This window comes from Schistocerca americana, chromosome 3 (genome assembly GCF_021461395.2).
Source record: "Schistocerca americana isolate TAMUIC-IGC-003095 chromosome 3, iqSchAmer2.1, whole genome shotgun sequence".
Lineage (NCBI taxonomy): Eukaryota > Metazoa > Arthropoda > Insecta > Orthoptera > Acrididae > Schistocerca > Schistocerca americana.
This window is the reverse complement of record NC_060121.1, coordinates 107,743,796-107,770,192: the sequence shown is the minus strand read 5'-3', so window position 1 is coordinate 107,770,192 and position 26,397 is coordinate 107,743,796. Positions and strand designations below refer to the sequence as shown.

At 43.3% G+C, this 26,397-nt stretch overlaps 1 protein-coding gene across 1 annotated transcript in view; it reads right to left on the bottom strand.

Annotated features, from left to right (window-relative positions):
• The window catches only part of LOC124607134 (arylsulfatase B-like), a 74,557-nt gene extending 52,715 nt beyond the window's left edge, over positions 1-21,842 (bottom strand). Inside the window, exons 1-3 of the mRNA XM_047139342.1 lie at positions 21,721-21,842; positions 7,493-7,652; positions 2,722-2,957 (exon numbers count right to left, since the gene is read on the bottom strand). Coding sequence (XP_046995298.1) covers positions 2,722-2,957; positions 7,493-7,652; positions 21,721-21,837 — 513 coding nt within the window. The 5' untranslated portion in view covers positions 21,838-21,842. The remainder of the gene's footprint in view (positions 1-2,721; positions 2,958-7,492; positions 7,653-21,720) is intronic.
• Between the last annotated feature and the right edge of the window lie 4,555 nt (positions 21,843-26,397).

The following is a 26,397-nucleotide window of genomic DNA, read 5'->3' as shown; positions in this document are numbered from 1 at the left end:
CTCTGAGGGATTATTGTTAAGGACATTCAAACAGATTTTGTAGGTCTTTCAAATGAAATTGACTTTTCTATTTGAAAGCTTCATACTGTTGGATTGTTGTTTAAATATCATAAACTTTGTTTGAGTTTAAAGAACCTTCATATATTCGTGAATATATGTTCATATATTTATGGTTTGTTTTAATTCTGAAACCTTCTATGAGTAAATCATTCTGTGCGCAATTAATGGTGAATGACGATCCAAACGCAGGCGTCCAGTTCATCCCCTACAGTCCTTATTGGTGATATTGAGGCGTCGAGGTTTCCCCATTACATTAATTTTTCTAAACAGTTCATAACTATAATTTATTTTTTGATCGAGCGCAAAAACCTTTAGCGTTAAAATTTGTGCATCATGGTGTGACAGGCCATTCAGCGTTTTGCTGACGGAATGAACTTCTAGTAACGAAGGCTGAACGGATAAGTTACCTATGATTGTGCTACTGTTTCTCTGCACTCTCTTTGGAAAGAATACAGTTTGCATCAGATGATATGAATGAATGAGATCTGCTAGCATCCTCTTTCTTGCACACTCACTTACATTATTAATATTGAATTAACTATAAACAACTAATAATTTGTACCACTTATAAAGTTGATCAAGGAGCCTCCATATCTTGAGCAGAATTGTCATGAAATCAATCAGGGGACCTATAAATAACAACAATGAGAGGTTTAGATCAACGAAATTCAACCAGAGCTGCACAACATACACTCGCAATTGTCATCTGTGAAAACGCATCGCTACCTGGACTATAATCTTTTGCCGAGCGAGATGTCGTCACCTTCAAGTCATGCCACTGTGGAATCGACCCGAAGACTCAAAGTAGGCCTAGTATTTTTTATAGTAATATGCCTTTTACTCTGTATACCCGTTCTTGTAGGAAAGATTCTAATGATGAGAAAATACATGTATGGATGAAAGGACTTGGTGTACTTGCTGAGAATGTAACTGTAACTGCTGATATTAGTGTGTATTATAATTATTAATATAGTGTTATCCTTGACCCCTGTAACCGGGGGCGTTAGCCGAGAACCGCTAGATGTACATATGGTAATCGGGGGCTCAAGGATGCAACAATTTGAAAAAATTAACAAACCATAGTGCCGCACTGCCCGCTGGGCGCCTAGCCGGTCGGTTATGCAACCCGCCTGACTCGGCGCTAGGCCGGCGCAGAAGCACACGCGCGCTCATAGTAGGCGAACCAGAGCGCGCGTACGCTACATTGCTCGCCTGCTGGTGCCTGCAGAGTCTAAGTCCGTTATCAGCGCGTTACATAATGAAGGTCACGCGTTCGCTATATAAGCGGGCAGTGCACGCCAGAGGAATCATTCCGCTGTGAAGCATTATGTCTCGTCGACGTGTCTATCGTCATCGCCGCCACCGCATGCCAGTTTACAAACACATAATTACCTTGCAAAATAAACTTGCTTTGAAACATCAAGGGACTCAACTGGAACACTGTGTTTCATCTACAAGACCACTCCCCCAAACCGTAAAGAACTCCCAGTGACGCAGACAGCTAACCAGTACCCTGGTAAAGGAAGCCTCTGAATTATCGCATTATCTAAGAAGTGCTCTGAGATACCAACAACGTTAGTCAGCCTCTAGGAGCAGTTCACTAAATATAATTCCTTCTACATTTGGGAAAATCTGCTAATTCTCTCATTACTCGTGTACCTAAACTTTGTGGAGAGTGATTTCCTTTTCAGAGAGACATCCTTTGAGCAGGAATACCAGTCAGCTAACTCCAGTCTAGAAATGGTGCAGATCGAACACCAACAACTACAGGAACTTTCCCATCAATGGTCCCACAACCGGCTACTACGATGTCACCTACAAGCTCTGCCGACCTCCGCTTCCCATAACTACTGAGGAGCAGGCCATGCCTAGTGAAACACACCCTGTTGATAGACTCAACTGACACCACTGTAATGTGAGCCGTGCCCTCCGCCTTCAGTGCCTTCTCAAGCCCCCTGTTAATGCACTTAGTAGCTATATTAAGATGCTGGTCATGACGAAACATTTGCACGAAATGCACTTTTGTGAGCTCACCACCCATGTCATACTCCCCACCTGTATCAAGGGTGCTCCTAGCTCCACCGACAATCACTGGTTGATCCAACTTCGTAAAATTCCTGCGTAACTTCACTAAGTTCATAATCACGTGAGACAGCTTTGCACTAGGCTTCACAGCGCTAGTGACCTGATACTCATTCCCCAACACTTCCTGTGACTGCTCGCTAATACCTCTGCTATCAGAACTGCGTAACAGCAGAATCTTCTTCTTTGTATTGGAATATGCAGCTGACTTACGCTCTGTAACTGCTGAGATCTGCTATGATTCCTACACCTACAGCTACAATAGGTTCCTCTCCATTAGACACTGACAGCTGATCAAACACACAAAGTGTAACTGTCGTAATATCTCCATATCCTCGCAGCCTTCTTGCCAACTGCCAGTTACCATTCCTTAGTCATCTTCTCCGTCCTATTCCTGTCTAGTTCCTCCTTTGGGTTTTTGACTGCACGTGATGTGCACAGGTCTTACGCTCCTGCTTCTCTATTAATTTATTTTTTCTCCATATCCTGCAATTCCAGAAGAATGTTTCAGTAGAATTAACATTGGCTTCCCCACTGTATTCTCTCCAATGAATTGGCAGCGCAAGTATAAATAATTACCTTGTCTTCGGGCGTCCTCTGGGCGATGAAGTCGAAGTAGCCGATGGAACCGCCCCAGTGGCCCAGGTAGGAGTCGAACCCGCGGTAGGTGGGCGTGAGCTCCACCTCGTGGAAGCCCAGGTGCCACTTGCCGACGGCCCTCGTCACGTAGCCCAGCTCCTTCAGGTATCCAGGCAGCAGCGTGCCAGGGGCCAGGCCGCGACCCTCGAACTCGTCCATAGGAATACCCTGCTGGCCTGTTTATCGCGTCAGTGACTCACTCATGACATAGCGATTTGACCCTTTTCATTCATTTTTAATGTCAGAGACGTGTAGGAAAATTTACGGTCCTCGTGGATGGGGGTTGGGCTGTGGGTTTGCATCCCACAAAAGTAAAAGCCAATTTGAAACATTTCCTAGAGAGAATGTAAACGTCAGATGGATTGAAAGGTATCCACTCTGATTAAGAAGATATACTCTAGTTTATGGAAGACAGAACGTACAGGGATTTGCATGTAAAATTGAGAATTTAATTCGAGAATTGGAAATACTAAAAATGGATAGCCTTGTAATGATATAAATTAAAAATTAAGGCTGAGGACAAGAAGTGATTTTAGACTATATCCTGTTCTGGAGTGGAGTGGGAAAAACTGAAATCAGATTTAGCAATTTTTACAAGATGGAAACGGAAACAAGGAATAATTAAATAGGAAAAAAGTGATTGAAGGAATAGTCAGTATAACAACAAAACTTCGTGGAATGAAACTGTAGTTAATTTCGGTTATTGCCCAAATGAAGATTCCACTGAGGAGAAGAAGAGAGATTTACTCTATGGCTACAAGAAGTGAATTATGAATATCCATGAAAACTTGAATTTGCTAATAATGGAGAACATAAATCAACGAATTGGAAAGAGATTAACTGATGACGTTACAGGTTCATACGGAGTGGACTCAAAGATGTTGATGGCAGGAGGCTGGTTAATTATGGTAAGATTCAGAAGTGTACTGTTATGAATGGTCAATTTCAGCACAAAGTTTTTCGTAAATACACCTGAATTAAGTTGCTAACAAACCTAAAATCAGTTACAGTCTAGTTAATGGTATGAAGATAGCATGTGACAAGGTACAAGATGTAACGGTAAAAACATGGATAGTGAGTGGCTCCTTCCATTGTGTAATTACTTCAAGAATTGGTTTTTAATTTAAGTCAAAGCTAAAACAGGAAGCGTAGGAGAAGGGTGTTGGAAGCACAACTATAGAGAACCCAAAATAAAGGTTTTAATTTAATGTATATTTTGCAGCTGTGAACTCACTGTGCTCAGTACACGCAAAGCTTAAATAAAAACGCGTTTGGTCACAAATTACGCGACGAATTTCGGACCCTATGCATATTCAGGTGAAGGCATCCGATACATGACTTAGATATACTCTTGATTAATGTGAACTGTATTGTCCTGTTATCAAAAAGTTTTATGTTAGGTTTCTTATTTCGTGAATGGAGTGCGGAAATACGTGAGAAACTGTGGAAAAAATCGGTGATCAAACAAGAAAGAGCATTTTTAACATTTTGAGGTCAGCATATATTGGTTTATTTGTCTACAATTCTTTAAGGACACTGAAGAGATGAATTTCATCACACAATGTGAGGTATCTGAGTTTTGAGAATTTGATATATGCAAGATATAAATTTTAGACAAGTCTTTAAAATTACTAAAATAAGTGCAAATAGCGAAATTTATTCATTTAGCATACATTCAGGCATTTTGGTTTTATGGAGGTATATTTCTAATTGTTCTAACAGACTTTGGGTCTAGCCATTCGCTACACTGAATAGTATTGTCAAATCGTTTTCTATCATACTGATCAACCGTTTGGTGTGCAGTAACAGATTCTTCAAAGGGGTTAAATCTGAAAGCATTTATGCGTTCTTGGAAATGGATTTCGAAATATCTGTCTGTTTTCCCTTTATAGTCGGTAGGACAGATGAGGCATAATACTTTGTACATTCCAATGCAGTTGAATTTTTTGTTTCCTTCTTTAATGATGTAGACTAATAATTGTTGTAATTTTTTATTAGTGGATAATGCAATTGTTACTTTGGATTTTTTGAAAACATTTGAAATTTTTTGTGCAATGGGGTCGAGAGACGGGGTGGTTGCAGATATTTTTCTTGTTGTTGTGCTTACCACGTAGGGAGACAGTCAGAAATTTAGAAACAAGTTTCTGAGAACACATAAATGATTTAAGATTCAACCACTTCGACATGTCAGTTATTATGCAGCATATGCTAGAAACCAAATCCATGATCAACATGATAGAAAAGAGTTTGTTAGTACTTTACAGTGAAGAGAATAGTAAGACCTTGAATCCATTAGTACATTTGGGAATATACCTCTACAAAATCGAAAAGCATGAATCCACGTTAAATGAAAATACAGATTTCGCTACTGTACTTACTTTAGCAATTTTGAAGATTTATCTTAAATTTATCTAATCTAAATCTAATGCATATATCAACTCCTTGAAACTCAAATTCCTGACAGTATGTTATGTTTTATCTTTGACCACATCGGGTTAAACTACATCTGTGAAGGGTTTCTAAACAGATCTAAAACAACACGCGCCTTGACTAAAGTGATCTGAGACAGCATTACGAATAAAATTACATATGCTTACCGCAAAAGGTTAAAAATGTTCTTCCTTGTTTATTCTGTAAGCTTTTCACTTCTTTTTTCTATGTTACTCACATTTTGTCGTAGTCAGTTCACGAAATACGAAACCTAACATCAAACTTTCTCATAACAAGAAAATTCATTTAACTTTAATGAAGACCAAATGTAAATGATGTATTAGACGCTTTAGATGGATCCACAGCGTCAAAAATGTGTCGTTTAATTAAGTGAAACAGGAAAAAATTCTGACCGAAGACGTTTTTATTCGAACTTCCTGTACTACAAGAAAAAAGTGTAAAAATGTTTTATTAGGAAAGATAAAATTTGGATGCAGTTGAGGGTGGCTGGAGTTCAAATGAACTACAAAATTTCCTGAAACAATCAATTAAGGAAGCAATGGATAAGGCTTTAGGAAGAGAAAAGGAGAGAACAGTAAGAACCGATTGGATGGCCACTGTATTGTTGGAGGTGGCTGTGGAAAAGACAAAGCTGTATGACTTAGTTATGCCCTGGGAGCAAGAGGATTGAAACTGATATAAGGAATGAATAGAGAAGGATGAGAAATTTAGAGGATATTATAGTGAACAGGTATGGGACAGGGTATCAGAGGAAACAGAGCATTTACTTGAATATAGGAGATTGTAGAAATCATGGTGGATGATAAGATAGACGACAATGGCTGGCAATCCTGAACCCACAATATAACTTGTACCTATTAGACAACGGAAATAGCAATTTGAAAAACTTCTGGTAGAGGAAGGAAGAAATCAGGAAATAGGAGACTACAACAGAAGCAGTAGAACCTATACTAGACGAAGATGTAAAGGAGATGCAGAAAAAGGAAAGAAATGGGGAAGCATGTGGTCTGGAAGGATATGTGGCAGAACTGTGGAAATACGTTCCGCCTCAAATGGAGAGACTCAGTGTAAATTGTTCAGAACCAAGACATTGGTGTGTATCATACATAACTGCTATCTACAAAAAAGGAGACGAGAAGCATCCAAATAACTGTAGGGAAATTAATGTTATCGCATCTATCAGCAGAATTTTTAAACCTGAAAAACATGTTCGGGAATGAGATTGAGGTAAAGACGATGTATGGCTCATACTTTTAGGCAAATAAGTGAGAAGGCGAATTCTAACGGTCAGGACGTACGGCTAATATTTGTCTATTTTGAAAAAGTTGTCAATTCACTATGGGAAGTAATGGAGTATATAGGTACAGAGGCAAAGCAAATAAGACCTAATTCGGAGAATATACCAGCAGCTGTACGCAGTAGTTAAAGTAGGAAAATATTTGAGTGAACCATTCCAAACACAGTAAGGCTTATAAAGGGCTGCGTATGTCACGCCGACCTTGTTTAAAATATGTATGCAGTATATACTGAAATGGTGGAGGTATGAGAGTTGGAACATGGAACTAGATACTCACTATTATTTGGAGATAACAAAGTACTGATTGTACAAAGTAGGGAGGATGCGAAGTTTATGATAAAGAGGTTATTCGAACGAGGCGGGCTTAGACTAAATGTAAGCGAAACAATCTAGCAATTGGAGGAGATGGAGACATATAGCATTGCCGCAGGGAACTATTGATATAATACAGTAGTTTATATGTTTAAGATCGATAATCCACAGCACTGGAAGTTGTGAAGCAGACTTGAAAGGCACGATCCAGCAAGCAAGAGGAGGAATTAAGATGCTAAATGGAATTCTGTGGGACCAGGCAATATGAAAATAAACAAGAAGGGCAATCAGGATATCCAGAACGGAGAGGAGAAGAAATTAGGAAATTAGGAAGATAATGAATATGGAAAAACCGACTGTGCAAAGAATTGACGAAAAGTACTCATCAGTGGTATGGCCATGTACGGCGAATGAAGCAAAAACGATGGTCCAAAGCAATATGTATTGGTCGTCACCGGCAAGGAGTAACCACTGACGGCCTAGACACTGAGAGCGGGAGTAACTGGAATGATGAAGAACAGGAAGACTCCCATGGTCGTATATGCTGGTGAATGGGAATACAGGGCAACTGCTATAGATTAGAGACGCCCTTAAAACTAAAAGTACTATGTCTAGGTGTAATAATTCTTCCGTGGTGTACTGTGCGCTCACCTGTGCGTATGGGATACTTTCCCGTCATTAAGGCAGCCCTGGACGGCGTGCAGAGTGGCTGGACATAGTGGCTGTTGAGAATGATCCCATGGTAAGCCAGTGCGTCCATGTTTGGCGTGGGGATTTGATCTGACCCGTGAAAACTGACGTCATTCCAGCCCTGTTGGACACGAAGTAGAAGGCACGAATTTAGTTCCAGGTGTTATTTTTTAGTAAAGTTAAAACTAGTTGAACTACAGGATCATTACGTCAGTGTCTAATTTAGCCAACGCGAGGCAGACCAGCTCTTATGTACCTTTAATCAGAACTTTAGACGAATGGCGTAGACTGTTTAATAGAGTTAGGCCCCGCAGCCCTAGCAGTTTTCATAAACTCGTTTTCGTGGGTGTGGGACGTCTGTACGCCGAATGAAAGGAAGAACAACTTCTGATTAGACGTCGACCAAAGCGTAGTCACAGATGAGGCAATACATCATAACAACCTACTTAATCCCGAGTGGGTACACATTTGGGAAGCAACACAGTAGCGATTACGTGTAATGTGAATACGAGTCCTTGGTGCATTTCTGGACCTATGTGGTACTAGATACTAGGTAAACTATCATGCTTGTAAAACCACTGTATCCTCAGTGTCGTAACCACGGACAGTTATGCTGATGGAAGAACCCACTTGCGTGATGGGAAGAAATCAATGAAAGGATGCAGGTAGTCCATTGTAAAGCCACCTACTCACATCTGACAAGGTGGCCTATTACTGTCATGGGAACCATGAAAACCTAGGTGCGCTTTCACTCTCTCGTAAGATGTCACAGATCGCCTCCTATCTTTGTTTACAGAGGGGTCAAGTTTCCTACCTCCTCTTTCTCTCGCGAGGCGTGGATGTCTACCACCACGTCACCTACTCGAGGTTTCACCATATTTCAACCAGTTTCTATAGATGCTCAAACCATAAGCCCGTGAACGTCCTAGCAGCCTTGATGTTTGCGAGATGTTTGCTGCCAGGGGCAGAGCCTTAACAACCTTCCCTACACGTCAAAGCGTGGATAGATATGAGTGTGTATGTGAATGTGTGTGTGTGTGTGTGTGTGTGTGTGTGTGTGTGTGTGTGTGTGTGTGTGGGTGTTGAGTTGTCACATGTCTTGCCCACATACTCGGCGTCGCCAATGATGACAGGGAGGTAGCATTGACCTGGAGGCCCTCGGCACAGTGCTCCAAGAGGCAAACCTCAGATGTCACAAGGACAAATCAACGTTGTTCTTCATCTCCCAAGTCACTTGCTACTGATACGTATTCACAGCCTCTGGTATTCAGCCTATGTCAGAGTATGTCGACACGATCCAGTGCTTAGCCGTTCCTAAGACACGATGCAGCTAAAGTCCGCCCCAGCGTCAACCAAAGTATTGCAGACGTGTTATCCCACATACAGCCGCCATTGCTGACCCTTCACCCGTTGGTGTGAAGGAATGTCAAATGTGAATGGATGCCTTTATGTGACACAGCACTTCTGAGTCTGACAGTCGTTCCCCCGTCTTACATTCTTAATGGCGTACAATCCGCTCTATCCACTGAATCTGCCGGTGGACGTTCCTGATTGTGGGTGGGGGCCCGTCCTTTCCCAAGTCATAGTTGGCGTCAAACGGCCGATTGCGTTCATGTCTACATCAAAGCGTAACTATGGTGAAATCGAAAAAGAGGCCCTGGCCATCATCTTCGGCGTAAATAAATTTCATGATCATATTTACGGCAGCCGGATCACACTCTTGACTGGTCTCGTCTGTTATTACACAGCGTTACAGCAGATATTTCCACCCGCACCACGCATTTAGAGTCGACTTGAAGTTGCAGCGCACCACTTGGTTTTTTACCCAAGACTATGGGTGTGGCGCCTTGACAGTTTGCAGTAGGAGTGATGAGAACCGCATCCTGAAGCCGGTAGACTACATCCCACAGTTTGTCTTTCTGGTCAAATAGGACGCTGTCCGTTTTGCAGAATCAAGAGCGAGCTGTAGGCAGAAGGTCGATATGATCTTCGAAGTTCGCAACTCCAGATGAGAGGGTATCAAAAACGAAGAGAAATTTTTATGCTACTGCCTTATAAGAATTTGTGGCCCCAGTGTGGATGGTAGGTTCCGCTTCGTGATTCTTGAGTCCCAGAAGGTTGCAGTAAGGGGTTCATCTGTCACCATATCTGAATGGTGTGGGAGTGATAGGAGTTTGGGGCCTGAAATTTTCCTTTGATCTGGATGATATCACTTTCTTCTCTATATAGAAGGGGGCTAAGTGGATGAAGGGGAAGTGACCCCAAAATACAGTACGTGTCCAAGTTGATAGATATAGCTTAAGTCACAGTGCCTGTCTAAAAATTGACTGAGTGTCCATTGATGTCTAGAGAAAGGTGCAAGAAATTAGAGGCAAGAGCCAACGTAGCACACATGAAACTTGTGACATGTCGTTGCCGTTTCTTTCATGATCGCCATCGTCCCACGTATTACAGTCCACCACCATGTTGAGAGCCGACATATAGATGTCTGCCCGATATTGCATCTTGCAATTTTCGCTAAACATTTCCACATGTACAAACAATGTTTTGACGGTTCATGAAACATTGTCTACATGATGGAAGTTACTATGTGCAACGGCGGTAGGGATGGTCTGTGGGGTCGAGGTGCTGCCTGCCTGAGGCCCTGCTTCCAAGACTGAGAGGATTGCGGGTTTGTAAGCAAAATGGGTCGTGTGTCTCTTATATGTGTTGTCAATCGGTGCGATTTTTCGAACACACGGATGATGGAGAGACATGTTTCAAGAGATTGATTCTTAAGGTTCAGAAGATCCATGCAGAAACCATTGTGTGGGGCTTGAACCAGTAATGTTTCTCGAACTAGTAATGCGGCATAGGATAGTTTGCAATTGTAGATGGAGCAGTAGAAACTGCAGTCTCTGGCAAATCCTTGAATCCAGGCAATCTATTCTCTTTATGACTGAATGACCTACTTGTGGAAAATGAAAAACGGCAGCTGAAAGAACATATGTCATGCTGCAACAACATGGACTTGTAAGTAGGATTTTTCCAGAAAACTGGTCTTCAGTTGCTCATGCAGTAGTACTTCTTCATATACCATATTCATATAGTGGTTCTGATTCAAGGTTTAACTTACTGTTGAGAAGTTGAAAGATCTTCGGTCGTGTGTAGATGAGGAAGTATGTTCAGTGCTGTTTGGGCTCTATGATGTCACGGGTGATGAATTATTGTCTCAGACAGACAGCACAGTTCGCGCAGGGTTCAACCTTTTCACGAAACTGTTGCAATCCAGGCGGCGCTGAATGAAGGCCAAAGATGGTGGAGAAGAGATTTGTTAGATGATTGGATGGTTCTAACGGTGGAAATGGCTCTGAGCACTATGGGACTTAACATCTGAGATCATCAGTTCCCTAGACTTAGAACTACTTAAAACTAGCTAAACAAAGGATATCACACACATCCATGCCCGAGGCAAGATTCGAACCTGCGATCGTACCGGTCGCGCGGTTCCAGACTGAAGCTCCTAGAACCGCTCGGCTACACCGGCCGGCCCAGATGATTGGAAAGGTCCCCAGAGGGAGTGGGGTACCTGCAGATATATGTTCGAAAAATAGCTCCAGATTCAACTGTATCTACTGAAGGACATACCGTAAGAGAATCGAGAGCTCGTTTTTCCCGCGCGCCGTTCGAGAGTCGCACGGTAGAGAGACAGCTAGAAGGTGATTCATTAAACCCTCTGCATGCATTTTATTGTGAATAGCAGAGAAATCACGTAGATGTAGATGTAAAAGTTCTGAGGGATGAGTGATATCTACAGTTACTGCCATATTGCGGGTGTTGAAGGTCCTCTGTCGAACTAAAGTTGTACACTGTCCTATCCTCATCCCCAAATGAAGCGTTAAACTTAACGACACAGGAAAACAATATCCAGGATATAACAACTTTATTGCACAAATAAACGTATCCTTTGACACTGTACAAACATAGGCAAAGAACACACTGACAAGAGTAACACAACAGGTACAAAATAACTGTGGATCATAATAACAAATGAGATGTGCTCTAAGCAGTGAGGACACTGGTACGACACTCACAGAGCAAACACGTTCGGAACTAAACATTGCCTGGAGCCAAGTCAGGAATGAGCACTTGCTAGAAGCTAAGTTAGGCGATGATCACTAGCTGGATGTTAGACATAATTTAACTTAAACTAACTTACACTAAGGACGACACACACACCCGTACCCGAGGGAGGACTCGAACTTACGACGGGGTGGGGGGAGGGGCGGGGGACCACGCGGACTGTGACAAGACGCCCAAGACCGCGCGGCTACCCCGCGCGGTTGGATGATAAGTCTGTGGCCTGTGAGTCCGTGTCTAACGGTGACGATTGTTCCGGTTTAGGTTCAATAAGCAGCATTCAGTGTGAGGCTGTAGGGCCAAACTGTCGAATTCAGAATGACGTCACTAATGACGAATGCACTGTGTTGCTGCGCATCCCTGGATATAAACCGAAGTGAGAGTCCGGGAGTAGGGTAGACGATGACTTCCGACAAAGGCATTCGTCCCTAACGACGGAATTCGAGAGGTATCCTGTTTGATGGCGTAAGTAGATGGCGTAAGTAGTTACTTGGATCGGGAGAGGCTTTTAAAGCGTGACTGACTGGCGCTGTCCTGAGACCAGCTTATATACCAGCTTATGTAGTTGCCTTCCGCGGAATACTGTGGGTATTGTTGCCCTATCATGTGTTGTGTGGACGCAAGTAGTTCCCGTGTTGGCGACGCCCTTTGCCAGCGCCGGCTCTGCCTCCTGGTGATCAGTCTTGACGACTTTGCGTTGTACTTGGAATGCTGAGGAGGGCGTGGACAGGGATGGCTGCCCCTGCCAGGGAGCTGCCCTCAACATTGCCCATCTGTTGTGCGGGAACTGACGACATAGCGTACCTGCTTCACGATTATGGAAGTACTGAACATGCAAAACAATACTGTGAAGCATACGACAGCCTACGTATGGGTTGACGATTGAGATGCAAGGCTGCAAGACTACACTGGACGTGTGGTATGATTCGAAAGACTACAGGTGACTGAGTTTATGCCCTGGCACTAATCACTTTAACCCATAAGCCTTCCAGTTCTCCACCTGGAACGTGATTCTGCTAAATTTGATTTTGCTCTTTGACTGAGATTGTTGTTATTTGTTTGCTTTAGAGGTTATCACATTTATTAGAATCTAATTGAACTCATATGCTTAAATAATTTAATTAAATGATGGCCTTGTCATTTTTGTAGTCAACTGTTTGTGGGTGATTAATATATCAGCATGGAACTGAGGTTTCATAAAAATAATGGCGCAGCTTCATTGATGATAAAATAGGACAAATAATAAAGGTTATACATGATGATAAATAAATCATGACATGTTGGCAACACAAGTGGACGCAACAAATAGTTAACACTTCAATGGTTGGCAGTAGGTTGGTAAAAACTAAGGTTTGTCAGAGTAAACTATTTACTTTGGCTCCAAACGTGGATAAGGCAATATGAAACTATCTAAAACTGAATAGACTTTGATGCATTTATTCTATACAGAAGTTATACTACGCTGGTACAGCTAACAACAAATTTAGCGCTGTCTCGTGGGACAGTCGTGGTTTGAGCTTGTGCAGAGCAGTAATGAGCAGCGCCTGTAATTCGTCATCGTGGTCACAAAATACGTGAAGTCGTGGCTAGTAATCTGTTACACAGATCGCAATTAATCTCTAAAGGAGCCCTGAAATTTCGGCATATTCCAGCTTGTGACACTCGTGTTTGCTGGTCGTGCCGCGAACCAATTTCTCACTTACATGACAGTGCACACAAGAAGTTTGAGCGTGAAGGCGGCAGACCTGACACGAATAACATTGCTCCCAGCACAGCGAGCTGTCCGAGGTGTCTGTACAGCTACGTCCTCACCACAAGCTCCAGAGTCAAAACCAATGCCAGCGTGAAGTCACACTCAGGAAGAGTTTCCCAAGTTCAGCCCACTCATAACAACAGTCAAGACCAGAATCCTATCCAGACCGGAGTCTGAATCAGAAGAACAGGTTTCGCTGTTCCTCACTTTCCATCAAACCTCAGTAAACTCCAGAGAAGCACACATTCAACCACCCCCACAAGGGTTTCATGCCAATTACAGAACTCCACAGGACCTACATGTCTCGCCCCCCCCCCCCCCCCACGCCTCTAAGTCGTCTGCTCTACCCATGGGGAAGAAGCCAATCCCTGAGTTGTATATTCCAACGCATAGAGAAGAACACGTTGTGCTCCCAATTTTTGTTTTTTCACAGCGCTTTAGGCAGCATGCTGTGAGTTTTCATTTAGTCGTAAAGTGAACAGCACATTTATCACAGAGATCGTATCACAGAGATCGTTGTCTAGATGGCCCAAATGTTACAGCGTATCTGACCAGGAGCCTCTGATAAACTAAGAGAACTGCTTTTATGTTCCAACGTAGACCGTTCCAGAGGTTTCCCAGAAACTCAGAAGGCAGAGGGATGACACGACCTGGCAGCTCCCTCGATAGCATCAGTTCCACTTTGAACATGGAAACACTTGAACTTTTACGGCCATCCTTCTGTTAACAAACGGTGTTTACGACACTGTTGAAATGCCTTGGAAGGGCAACCTGAATTTCTCTCACACCCCTGCACCTACCATGACAAAAGGCACCCAACACATAAGTCAGGGAGGCAGCCTTTTTCCTCTTTCGCCAAAAGCATTGTCTGCACACCGGTGCGAGAAGTTCATGGGACCAGCATTCTGTCTCCGGTAAGTGCTTGGAGCTATTCCTTTCCCTAATAGCTCCACCTGGCTTCCAAAGCCCAAACGTCCACTGCGTGATTTGCTGTTAAATGACCAAATTGCCTGCTTATTCTCAACTCCAGGAAATTCTATTCAAAGGTGATCCACAATAAAGATCCCGCATGAATTAACAATATGTATCGTACCATCAGTGCCTGCTCGTGTTGATAACTTCCTGTCGTCTCACAAAAATGTCTTTGTAAAATCAGAGTGTGAAATCAGAGAGGCCTTGAATACAAAAAATAGTGAATGACTCGTCCTCTCTCAAGCCTGTTGCTATTATCTGACCAGTGGAGCAAATACCTATGTTGTGACAGACGGCATGCACAGACATGAATATGTTATAATGTACTTGTTGAGCAACATGCCATTCCTCCTCCATGGTATGGAGAGATTTGTTCGGAATGGACATTTGCTGTGCACGTGGATTACGTCACGTACTCATTCAATCCAGCATAGAGTTATTGACTTGTCCAAATGCCCCATACGCGTTGGTATTGAAGAATTAGACCAGGCAGTCACATGCGGACTCACAATGCAGCCCGTTTAAAAATCTATACGTTCTAGTAACATTGCCACTTGATCAGACGCCATTCTCTGAGAGTTTTAGTGTTTACTAAGCAACTGAAATTGTTGTCACCACCTAATTATGCATTATTTGTCACTTCTTAGTCAGATAACAGAGTGTTGCTCTGCTGCAATCAATGTATTGTGGTGGCCCCTCTACATTTCAGTTATATTCTCATCGATGGTAAACATACACTATTATTTTAAAAGTATCCAGTTGCACGTACGTAATGTGCAATTAATCGCTGGATGACATGTGAGGCAGATCCGCCAGTATGAAAGGACGCAGGAGTATTGTGTTTTCGGTAGAGTAACCAAAGCAATGGAAGCAAGTAGTCGGAGAACTCAGAGACCACAAACGTGGACTGGTCACTGAATTTCACCCTAGTAACAAACCCATTAGCGATGACTGACAGCTGGTGAAGTGACAGTTAAGTGAAAACAGGAAGCAAGAACCGCAGCTAAAGATGGACTTATGTACTGAGAGACAGGGACCGTCGATTACTGCGGAGCGTGGTTGTAGAAAAAAAAAATGTTCAAATGGCTCTGAGGACTATGGGACTCAACATCTGAGGTCGTCAGTCCCCTAGAACTTAGAACTACATAAACCTAATCAACCTAAGGACATCACACACATCCATGCCCGGGACAGGATTCGCACCTGCGACCGTAGCGGTCGCGTGGTTCCAGACTGAAGCGCCTAGAACCGCTCGGCCACCGTTGCCGGCCGTTGTAGAAAAATCGCGTAAAATCAGTGGAAGGAATCGCTCATTAATTCCAGTGTGCTTCCAGATGTTAAATTTGCCAAATGAATGCTTGTAGGGAGTCAAAAAATGAGACACACTGTCGACCAGTTGGAAATAATGATCCGGAGTGATGAAACACGCTTGCATTCTGATGGAAGGATTTGTGTTTGATTAATTCGTGGAGAACGTTACGTACCATCGTGTGTAAGGCCAGCTGTGAGGTACGGTGGAGATAGTGTTACCGTGTAAGATTGGTTTTCGTGGTTAGAGTCATTGCTCATGGGAAACCGCTAAATGTAAGGGATATGAACACTCTCTAGAGCATTGTGAACTGTGTCTAGTACAGAAACAACTCGCAGGTGGTTACAGTTTGTGTCAACATGCAAATCCACCCTTTGATAAGCAGCACCTGTTAGGCAACAGTTCGTGGACAATAACAGTCCTGAAATTGACCGGCCTGCTAAAAGCCTCTCCCTGAACCAATTGGAACCCATTCACGATTAGTCAGAACTTCGACATCGCTCCATATATCTGCATCTAACATGAGTACATTCTTTGGTTTCGTCTTTTGAGCCACAGACATTCAGAGAGCTTGTTGAATCTATACATAGTAGAGTTCACGATGTTACAAAGGCAAAGTATGGTTACACCTAATATTAACGTCCCCCTTCTCGTAGTAGTGGCAAGGCAGCGCGACGAAATATAGTCCTGTAGGCGGCGGTGTTGATGTGATTCGTCGTGTCAGCTTTGTACCACTGCAAGAAAAGATACACAGCTGGATGCGATTGGAAGGAGGAAGTGTTCTTATGGCCTTCCATCTGCAACTGTCAAGAGTACACAACAACTTTGGACTGTGATTGTGTCGACGCAGCTACGGTTTCCCTACAAACTTCATCACAGGAACAAACAACGGAGAAGCAAAAAGGGAAGTTGGGTTGCCTTTCGCAACAACACGGTTAGGACCACAGACCTTCAGAACGCAACTTCATCACTTTCACGGCGAGAGATATACCCGTCGGTGCAACGTCAATAGTTAAGAGAGGACTTCATTTGGCATCTTCGCCACGGGACTTTCATGTCTGTGAAATAATTGGCGTTGAAGAGACAGTCCGCAAAATCAGAAACAGGGGACAAAATAAGGCGTGAATCGAGCCCTGTTCTCAAGAAATCAAAGTTACCAGCGTCGCACAGAGCAGAGCTGAAGGTAATGAGACGCGAGCTCTGCCCAGTGATGGAAGCATTGTGGTCCTTCCTGCTAACAAGGTCAATTCAGCCGTAACTAACTGTTTTTTTCAGTCATCAGTCTTCTGGCTGATTTGATGCTGCCGGCCATGAATTCCTCTAATGTGCTAACCTCTTCATCTCAGAGTAGCACTTGCAACCTATGTCCTCAATTATTTGCGTTGATGTATTCCAGTCTCTGCCATTTACAGCTCCCTCTAGTACCATGGAAATTATTCCTTGATGTCTTAACAGATATACTATCATCCTCTCCCTTTTCCTTGTAAGTGTTTTCCACATATTCCTTTCCTGTCCGATTCTGCGCTACACCTCCTCATTCCTTGCCTTATCAGTCCACTTCATTTTCAACATTTGCTTGTCGCACCACATCTCAAATGCTTCGATTCTCTTCTGTTCCGGTTTCCCCACAGTGCATGTTTCACTACCAAGCAATGCCGTGCTCCAAATGTACATTCCTAAAAATTTCTTCTCAAATTAATACCTATGTTTGATACTAGTAGATTTCTCTTGGTCAGGAATGCCCTCTGTGCTCTATCTGCTTGTGCTTTTGATGTCCTCCGTCCACCATTTTGCTACCCAGGCAGCAGAATTCCTTAACCTCATCTACTTCGTAACCATCAATCTTGACTTGAAGTTTATCGCTGTTCTCACTTCTCCTACTACTCGTTACTCTGGCCTTTCTTCGATTTACTCTCAATCCACATTCTGCACTCATTAGACTGTTCAGTCCATTCGACAAATCATGTAATTCCCCTTCACTTTGACTCAGGATAGCAATGTCATCAGCAAATTGTGTCAAATTGTGTCACTGATATCCTTTGACCTTGAATTTTAACTCCACTCCTGAACCGTTATTTTATTTCCATCGTTACTTCTTCGACGTACAGATTTAAGAGTATGGGCGAAAGACTACATCTCTGTCTTACATCTTTTTTAACCAGAGCACTTTGTTCTTGGTCATCCACTCTTATTATTTCCTTTTGGCTCTTGTACATACTGTATATTACCCGTCTCTACCTACAGGTTACCCATATTTTTCTCAGAATTTCGAACCTCTTGCAACATTTGACACTGTTGAACGCTTTTTCCAGGTCAACAAATCCTCTGAACGTGTTTTGATTTTTCTCTAGTCTTCCTTCCATTATCAACCGCAACGTCAGAATTGCCTCGGTAGCGCCTTTACCTTTTCTAAAGTCAAACTGATCGTCATCTAATACATCCTCAATTTGCTTTTCTATTCTTCTGTATATTATTCTTGTCAGCAACTTGGATGCATGAGCTGTTAAGCTGATCATGCGATAATTGTCGCACTTACCAGCTCTTGGAATGCGAAGACTATCATGTACGCAAATTTTTTTAACTACTGGACCAAGATACTTACCAGAATCTCCCACGCGACGCAGTGTCTAGAATAAAAGAAAAACTTCTTGATTTCTCAGGCACGTAGATCATCTACTGCTTATATTTTACCGAAGATCTACAATTCCTCCTCATTGTATCCACTATCCGTTCACCTACATATAATCTGGCGAAATACTTCGCTTGTGTCCTCGCTCCACATGTGGCGCGCTGTGAACATCATGTTAAAAACTCAGCAGATTTTGTTAGCCGAATTAACTGCCTTCAACTTTGTAAGTAGACATTACGATCAGTTTTAGATACGGAGTAACTAAAGCTTAGTTATATCTCTGTATACGTTGACGACACGTTTGTCATTTGGACCCACGGGCGTGAGAAACTTGAAGAGTTCTTGAAATATCTCTACGTCATTAACAGTAACATGCAGTTCACCTTGGAGGTAGAAAAAAACAATGCATTGCACTTCCTCGACGACTTCTACATCTACATCCATACTCCGCAAGCCACCTGACGGTGTGTGGCGACCTCATCCACCGTAAAAGAAATGAACGCCTTGACAACAGCATCTGAAGAAAGCCTACTGTTGTGTTGGCAGAAGAGCCAACACCGTGTTACGAGCTGAGGCCGAAATGCACGCGTTTAGCTCACACAGGCTGGCGTGAGGAGGGAAGTACTATACTGACGTGAGGTCTGGAACATGACAAGGCATTAGAATTCGGAAAGCGGACGTAATTAGTTTGGCACTTAACTTTAATCCATTAATGATGAACGTCGCTCTTAACGGTACATGATTCACAAAATTATCTGTTCAGAACACATTCATACTCACTGAACATGGCGCCTTGCTAGGTCGTAACAAATGACGTAGCTGAAGGCAATGCTAAACTGTCGTCTCTGCAAATGAGAGCGTATGTAGTCAGTGAACCATCGCTAGCAAAGTCGGCTGTACAACTGGGGCGAGTGCTAGGGAGTCTCTCTAGACTAGACCTGCCGTGTGGCAGCGCTCGGTCTGCAATCACTGATAGTGGCGACATGCGGGTCCGACGTATACTAACGGACCGCGGCCGATTTAAAAGCTACCACCTAGCAAGTGTGGTGTCTGGCAATGGCACCACACCTATCCACATCGATCTATACTTGCACACCATCAGCCATCATCACTTGGCATACAAAGGCACTGTGTTACAAACATTGGTGCATCGTTCAAGAATTATATTTGATACTAGAAACCTGCCGCGCGAGCTGAAGCACCTACGCAAGGTCTTCGGGAGCAACGGCTAGCCGGCCGGTATGGACGAGCGGTTTTAGGCGCTTCAGACTGGAACGGTGCGACCGCTACGGTCGCAGGTTCGAATCATGCCTCGGGCATGGACGTGTGTGATGTCCTTAGGTTAGTTAGGTTTAAGTAGTTCTAAGTTCTAGGGGACTGATGACCTCAGATGTTAAGTCCCGTAGTGCTCAGAGCCATCAGCCATCTGAATCCCTGCTCTCCCGTTGACTGACTGCAGGGTGTGGGGGTTCACCTTTTCTGCGGTCCAGTTCCGTGGCTTCAAAAGACGATCTACCACCTGCTGGTTACATTTGTACCAACAAGACGGTTTTGCGGCCAGATGCAAGAGTAACCAAGATTTGCAAATGTAATATACAGTTTAGTTTCCATTATAGAAGGAAAGAAAGTCACTTCGCTGCTGAGCTGCTGTAAAATATAGTGCGAAATTCAACTTGACACAAAATTACAGTGCTATGGGTTGGTGCAAATATTTGAAATACCAAAAACTAATATTACTTTTAGTTTTTTAATGCATCTTAATAGCTTCTGCCAGCCTACAAAAAGCATTCGACGGTGTAAATAGCTAAGAGATCTTTGAAATAGTAAAACATATACGGTATAAGGCAAAGCAAGTGACATGCAATATACACTATGTGATCAAAAGGATCCTGACATCGCCAGACACACACCTTTTTCGTATTAGGAGCATTGTGCTGCCACCTACTGCCAGGTACCTCAGCGACCTCAGTAGTCGTTAGGCATCGTGAGAGAGCAGAATGGGGCGCTCCGCGGAGCTCACGGACTTCGAACGTGGTCAGGTGATTGGGTATAACTTGTGTCATACGTCTGTACGCGAGATTTCCACACTCCTAAACATCCCTAGGCCCACTGTTTCTGACGTGATAGTGAAGTGAAAACGTGAAAGGACACGTACAGCATAAAAGCGTACAGGCCGACCTCGTCTGTTGTTTGACAGAGACCGCGGACAGTTGAAGAGGGTCGTAATGTGTAGCATTCAGACATACATCCAGCCCTTAACACAGGAATTCCAAACTGCATCAGGATCCACTGCAGGTACTGTGACAGTTAGGCGGGAGGTGAGAAAACTGGCCAAACGACGCCTCCCCTGGTGTAAGGAGCTTTAATGCTGGACGGTTGAACAGTGGAAAGACGTTTTGTGGAGTGACGAATCACGGTACACAATGTGGCGATCCGATGACAGGGTGAGGGTGTGGCGAATGGCCGGTGAACGTTATCTGCCAGCGTGGCAACATTAAAATTCGAAGGCGGTGGTGTTATGGTGTGGTCGTGTTTTTCATGGAGAGGGCTTGCACCCCTTGTTGTTCTGCGTGGCACTATCACAGCACAGGCCTACATTGATGTTTTAAGCGCCTTCTTGCTTCCCACTGTCGAAGAGCTATTCGGAGATGGCGATTGCATCTTTCAACACGATCGAGCACCTATTCATAATGCGCGATCTGTGACGGAGTGGTTACACGAGAATAACATCCCTGTAATGGACTCTACTGCACAGAGTCCTGACCTGAATCCTACAGAACACCTTTGGGATGTTTTTGTAACGCCGACTTGATGCCACGCCTCACCGGCCGACATTGATAACTCTCCTCAGTGCTGCACTCGGTGAAGAATGGGTTGCCATTCCCCAAGAAACCTTTCAGCATCTGATTGAACGTATGCCTGCGAGAGTCGAAATTGTCATCAAGGCTAAGGGTGGACCACCACCATATTGAATTACAATATTACCGATGGAGTGCCCCACGAACTTGTAAGTCATTTTCAGCCAGGTGTCCGCATACATTTGACACGCTTAGTGTATGTAAAACTCAAAAGACAACAAAGGAAAGGAACAGGAAAGTTCTCGAGTAGAACAGGTCGTAGGTTTGAGATTTGTCATTCTCTTATACTCTTCAACCTGTGTAAGGAGAGCAATGAACGAAGTAATAGTTGGTTGAAAAGGGCGGTATAAATGAATGTTAAAAGAATGTAGGTAAAAATATCGCAGTCTTCTGAAGGGGTGAATAAGAACTTCAAGACTGGTTGAATGGAATAAACACCCTACTGAGCGCACAGTATGCATTAAGAGTAAACAAAAGAACACTAAATTATTAAGAAACAAGAAAACTGCGAACGGCGCCGAACTTAAAATCCAACTTGCTGGTACTTACCATATCGTCGGCGAGTATGAAAATGATGTGAGGCGGTTTAGTATCAGCAGAGGAGGTCGTCGTCAGCAACACGAATAGTAGCAAAACCGTGGTCAGCATGTTTACGAGTAGCTCCATCCCAACAAAAGCACTGAAAAATAAAGTTTTCCATAATTATAATCTCTCTGTTCTCTAAAAGAGTGCGGTAAAATCATTTCTTTCACGTTCTCTCAGGATTTTATTTTATTTCTAATGAATCTGTAATCTGGTAATGGAAGTATACAGGAGGTGGGCAAAGATATTCAAAAGACAAAAACACAACACATTACCTTGCCTAAGAGGGCGTAAGGAAACCGTTCACGTACAAAACAGATTACGGTTGTCTCGAAATCGATAAATACATGTCATGTATGGTCTCCAAAGGAAACTCATGCCATTCTTCTTACAAAATAGTGGCAAGTTGAGGTAAGGGAGATGGGTAGCTATCAAGCACGCTCCGTTCCAAAGAAGACCAGAAATGCCCTGCAACAATGAAATCTGGTAACTCCAGTGGCCAGTTCATCCTTGTGCTCACGAAACCAGCCCTGGACGATGCGGGCTGTGTGAACAGGGGGTCTTTCGTTTTGGACCATAGGATCACGATTGGGAATTAATTGTTTTACGATGGGAATGACCTTATCGGTCAAAATGGTCACATTATCCTTGGCAGTAATAAGACGTTGCAGAACAAACATGGGGCTCATGGAATACCGTGATACAGTCACCCAAATCATCACCCAAGACACGCCGATTAACTCTTGGCGTGACATGGAGCTTCTGAATTACAGGAAAATTACACCAGAAAGCCATCACGGAAAAGACCACTAGTCTAATCTTCACAGTAAAATACACGGGTACAGTTAATTTCTTTGGAGAAGTACGCGAAGAAAAAGAAGAAAGTAAATTAGTGTGTATCAGACAACTCCCGCTCTGCTACCGCTACTGTTGCATCTGCTCGGCTCGGCGTCTGCCGGTGCATTGCGGGGACCCTCTGGTTGTCATCCGCTGCAGCGTGCCCTCACAGCACAGCGGCACGTGGACAATATTCGGCGCTCTGTTATGTTGCCCTTCATGGCAAGCCACCCTGTGTTTACGTTTCAGGAAAATAATGCCCGCTCGCACATGACAGAGTGTCTGCTGCTTATCTTCGTGCTTGCCAAATCCCACTTTTTCCGACAATGTCACTGGATCTCTCTCCAATTGAAAACACTAGGAGTGTTGTTGGCAAGACCCTCCAACCAGCTCGGGATTTTGACAGTTTAGTGTGCCAGTGGGACAGAATTTGGCACGATATCCCTCAAGAGCATATCGAACAATTCTATCAACTCTATCTATCAAGCCGGACAACTGCATGCGTACTGACTTGCTCCATTTGTGAAGATCTTTCTGTTGACTAAATCATCCAACTTTTCTGAAATCGTAATTATTTCTTGTTAGTACACGTACATCACATCTGTCGGTTTCTGTCCCATTCCGATAGTTCCTTCAGCTTGCTTTTTTATTTCATTTAATTTTTAGTAGAGCATAATAAGTTAATAGGATGGTGAAACATACTTGTATCTACTTGCCGCTGTTGTCTCATAGCAATAAAATTTGATGTGTAATGAGATAATTATGGTCAGGACAGGTCTACTGTGATGGAAAGTGTGGGCCATGCTCAGAATACGACTAAATAATGTGGAGATGTTGTGGTGATATGTGGAGTATGTTGTGTGCAATATGATTAAATATGAGAAAATGAAGTGTACCTACAGGATCTTCTCTTGGCCTCTGAAGCACAGCAAATTACATGGTTAAGTTTCTGTTATTATTGCTACTGTCGTGACTGAAGCCTTATTTTTCTGTAACATTGTAAAAGTACGCCATGTAGCTAGTTTCCAGTGTGAGGAATGCGAGTTTTAATGTCTGTTCCATCATATGCGATAGGCAATACGTATCTGAACTCTCCCGTAAACTGACTGAAGGCTACTGCCCACTGTGCATATTCAATCCATTGATTTGACTCTACTTCTGTTATTCACTGTGTCTTTTGCGGATATTTCAAGCTAATGAATGAAAATGTGGTGGAACTCTGCCATAACTTGACAGAAGGCAACTGACCACTCTGCATATTCAGTCCATTGATTTGACTCTATTTCTGCCAAATCACTGTGTTATTTGTGGGTATTTCATGCTAATGAATGGAAATGTGGTGGAAGTTAACTTTTCGTGCACTAGCCAATTAATAACTAATAATGTTCAGAAAAACACCTTTGACAATTCATGTAGGCCAGTGAATTTATTTAGTCTGTGCTTATATTTTTATAGATCTTATGTAGTTGTAAACATTAATGATCTCTGTTGTATGAGAGACCAGTTCATCAAGGTTGTTTGATGCTTAAAGATACCCTCACTTATTTATTGTAGACGTTCTGGCTCTTGCACGTTCATTGGATTAAGCAGCAGATACTACTCAGTCATCTTGATGAATTTTGATGTCAAAACTGTACTTGTTTTAAAGAGGCATCATGTGGATATCCTTCTGTATACATTTCCAAAGATAAGGATATTACATTGTTCCTTTTGATTCTTATGAATTTCCTATAGGTTTTTATGTTTATACTGGGGTTCGATTAGAATGCAAAGGATGCCACTGATTTGCCTCATTGTCTACGTTCTTCTATGGAGCTACCTTTTGCACTTCTTATTTGTTGAGTTTTCTTGTTTGGAATCATCTGTTTCTGTTCTTTCTACGAAACGTTACATGTCAACAATTAAAAATATGCACATGTCTTTAATTTGTGAGTCTACTGTGATCTCTAAAGCAGCAGTTTCTCTGCCCTTGTTAATGAGGAAATTGTGTTCTGCCTATTGGCTTCTGTCTCGGGTTCTTCGGCCGACGCTCATCTAATGATTTTACTGACGTTTCGCCAGCACGAGTGGCTGGCATTGTCGAAGCTTCACCCTTTATTGGTGGAGGTGAGCAGAGCTCGCGGCCACAGACAATATGTACCTGACCAGCCAACGTCCGAGGGCTTCTCTCGGTCATTTCCGGTGCGGTTCTCTTGCTACCTGCGACGGTCGTTCGCTGCAGTACGGGAAACCCGGATCTATTTACCTTAAGGTTTCCCTCTTTCTTGTTGAAACTGTTCGCGTGGTTTTGTACTTCTAAATCATCCCTGAACAAGCGCGTATGATAGTGCTTCTATACAACCAGAAATTCCGTATCGGCGAATTTTATTACGTGGTCGGGCTCACGTATGGCGTGCTTTGCCAATGCCGATTTATATTCTTTGATCTTGGCGTTGATTGATCGTCCAGTCACTTCGCATGTACATGGTATACGGTATATACCCGACATTGCAAGTGGGTCCTTTTTCTCCTTTGTCGATCTAAGACATTCTTTGACCTTCCTTGTCGGTTTGAAAATCGTCTTTACACCGTGTTCGCGCAATATACGGCCGATTCTGAACGTCGCTTGGGAATGTATGGCAAAAAGGCCGTTCCCGACATTTCTTTTTCTGATTCTTTACTTCGCCGAGTGATTGGATCTGTTACACTTCTAATATAACTTGTGGAGTACCCATTGCTCCTCAGAACACTTTGCAGGTGTTGTATTTCGCGTCGGCTCGCGTTATGAGCGTATTAATCATGCCTCGTTTTCTGGCTCGGGTGGTGGTTTGATAGTTTGTGCAGGTATTGGCCCGTGAGTGTCGGTTTTTCGATACACGCTGTGTCCCAAGTTTTCAATATCCCTTGTGACCAGCACATCTAGAAATGGCAGTTTTTTGTCCTTTTCTACTTCCATGGTAAATTTTATGTTGGCATGTAGGCTGTTCAAGTGTCTTAGGAAGTCACCGAGCTGTTCTTCACCATGGCTCATGTATCATCGACGTACCTTTACCACACCTTAAGTTTGCAAGTCGCCAAGTCCACTGCCTGAGCTTCGAACTGTTCCATGAAGAAGTTGGCCTCCACTGGACTAATAGGACTACCCATGGCGACGCCTTCCAGCCGTTCGTAGAAATCGCCATTCCAGGTGAAATAGCTGGTGGTGAGACATGCATGGAAGAGGTTTGTGATGTCTTGCGGGAAAATGAAACCGATGTGCTCCAGAGCGTCACTAAGTGGCACTTTCGCGAACAAAGAAACATCATCGAAACTGACCAGGATGTCGTTAGGCGAAAGTTTCAGTTTCTTCAGCTTCTCAATGAAATGTCCTGAGTCCTTTATGTATGTGTCGCTCTTCTCCAAGTGTGGCTGGAGCAGAGAGGCCAAGTGTTTTGCCAGTTTATACGTCGGTGAATCAGCAGCGCTAACAATCGGTCTCAGTGGAAAGTTTTTCTTATGGATCTTGGGTAATCCATCCAGCCGAGGTGTTAGGGCTTCTGTGTTGCGCAGGTTTCTCTGTATGTCCGCTGGCAGAGAAGACGCCTTGATTAATCGATTCGTATTCCATGTGATACGCTGAGTCGGATCAGAACTTAGTTTTAGGAACGTCGTCGGATCTAATAGGTCTCGGATCTTTTGCTCATAGTCTTCGGTCTTCATTATGACGGTCGCACTCCCCTTATCGGCAGGCAGTACCAATTTACTCTTGTCGGCACTGAGATTCTTAATGGCTTGTAGCTCTTCTTTCTTCAGGTTGCAAGCTGTTTCAGTGCGAATTTCCTCTGCCAA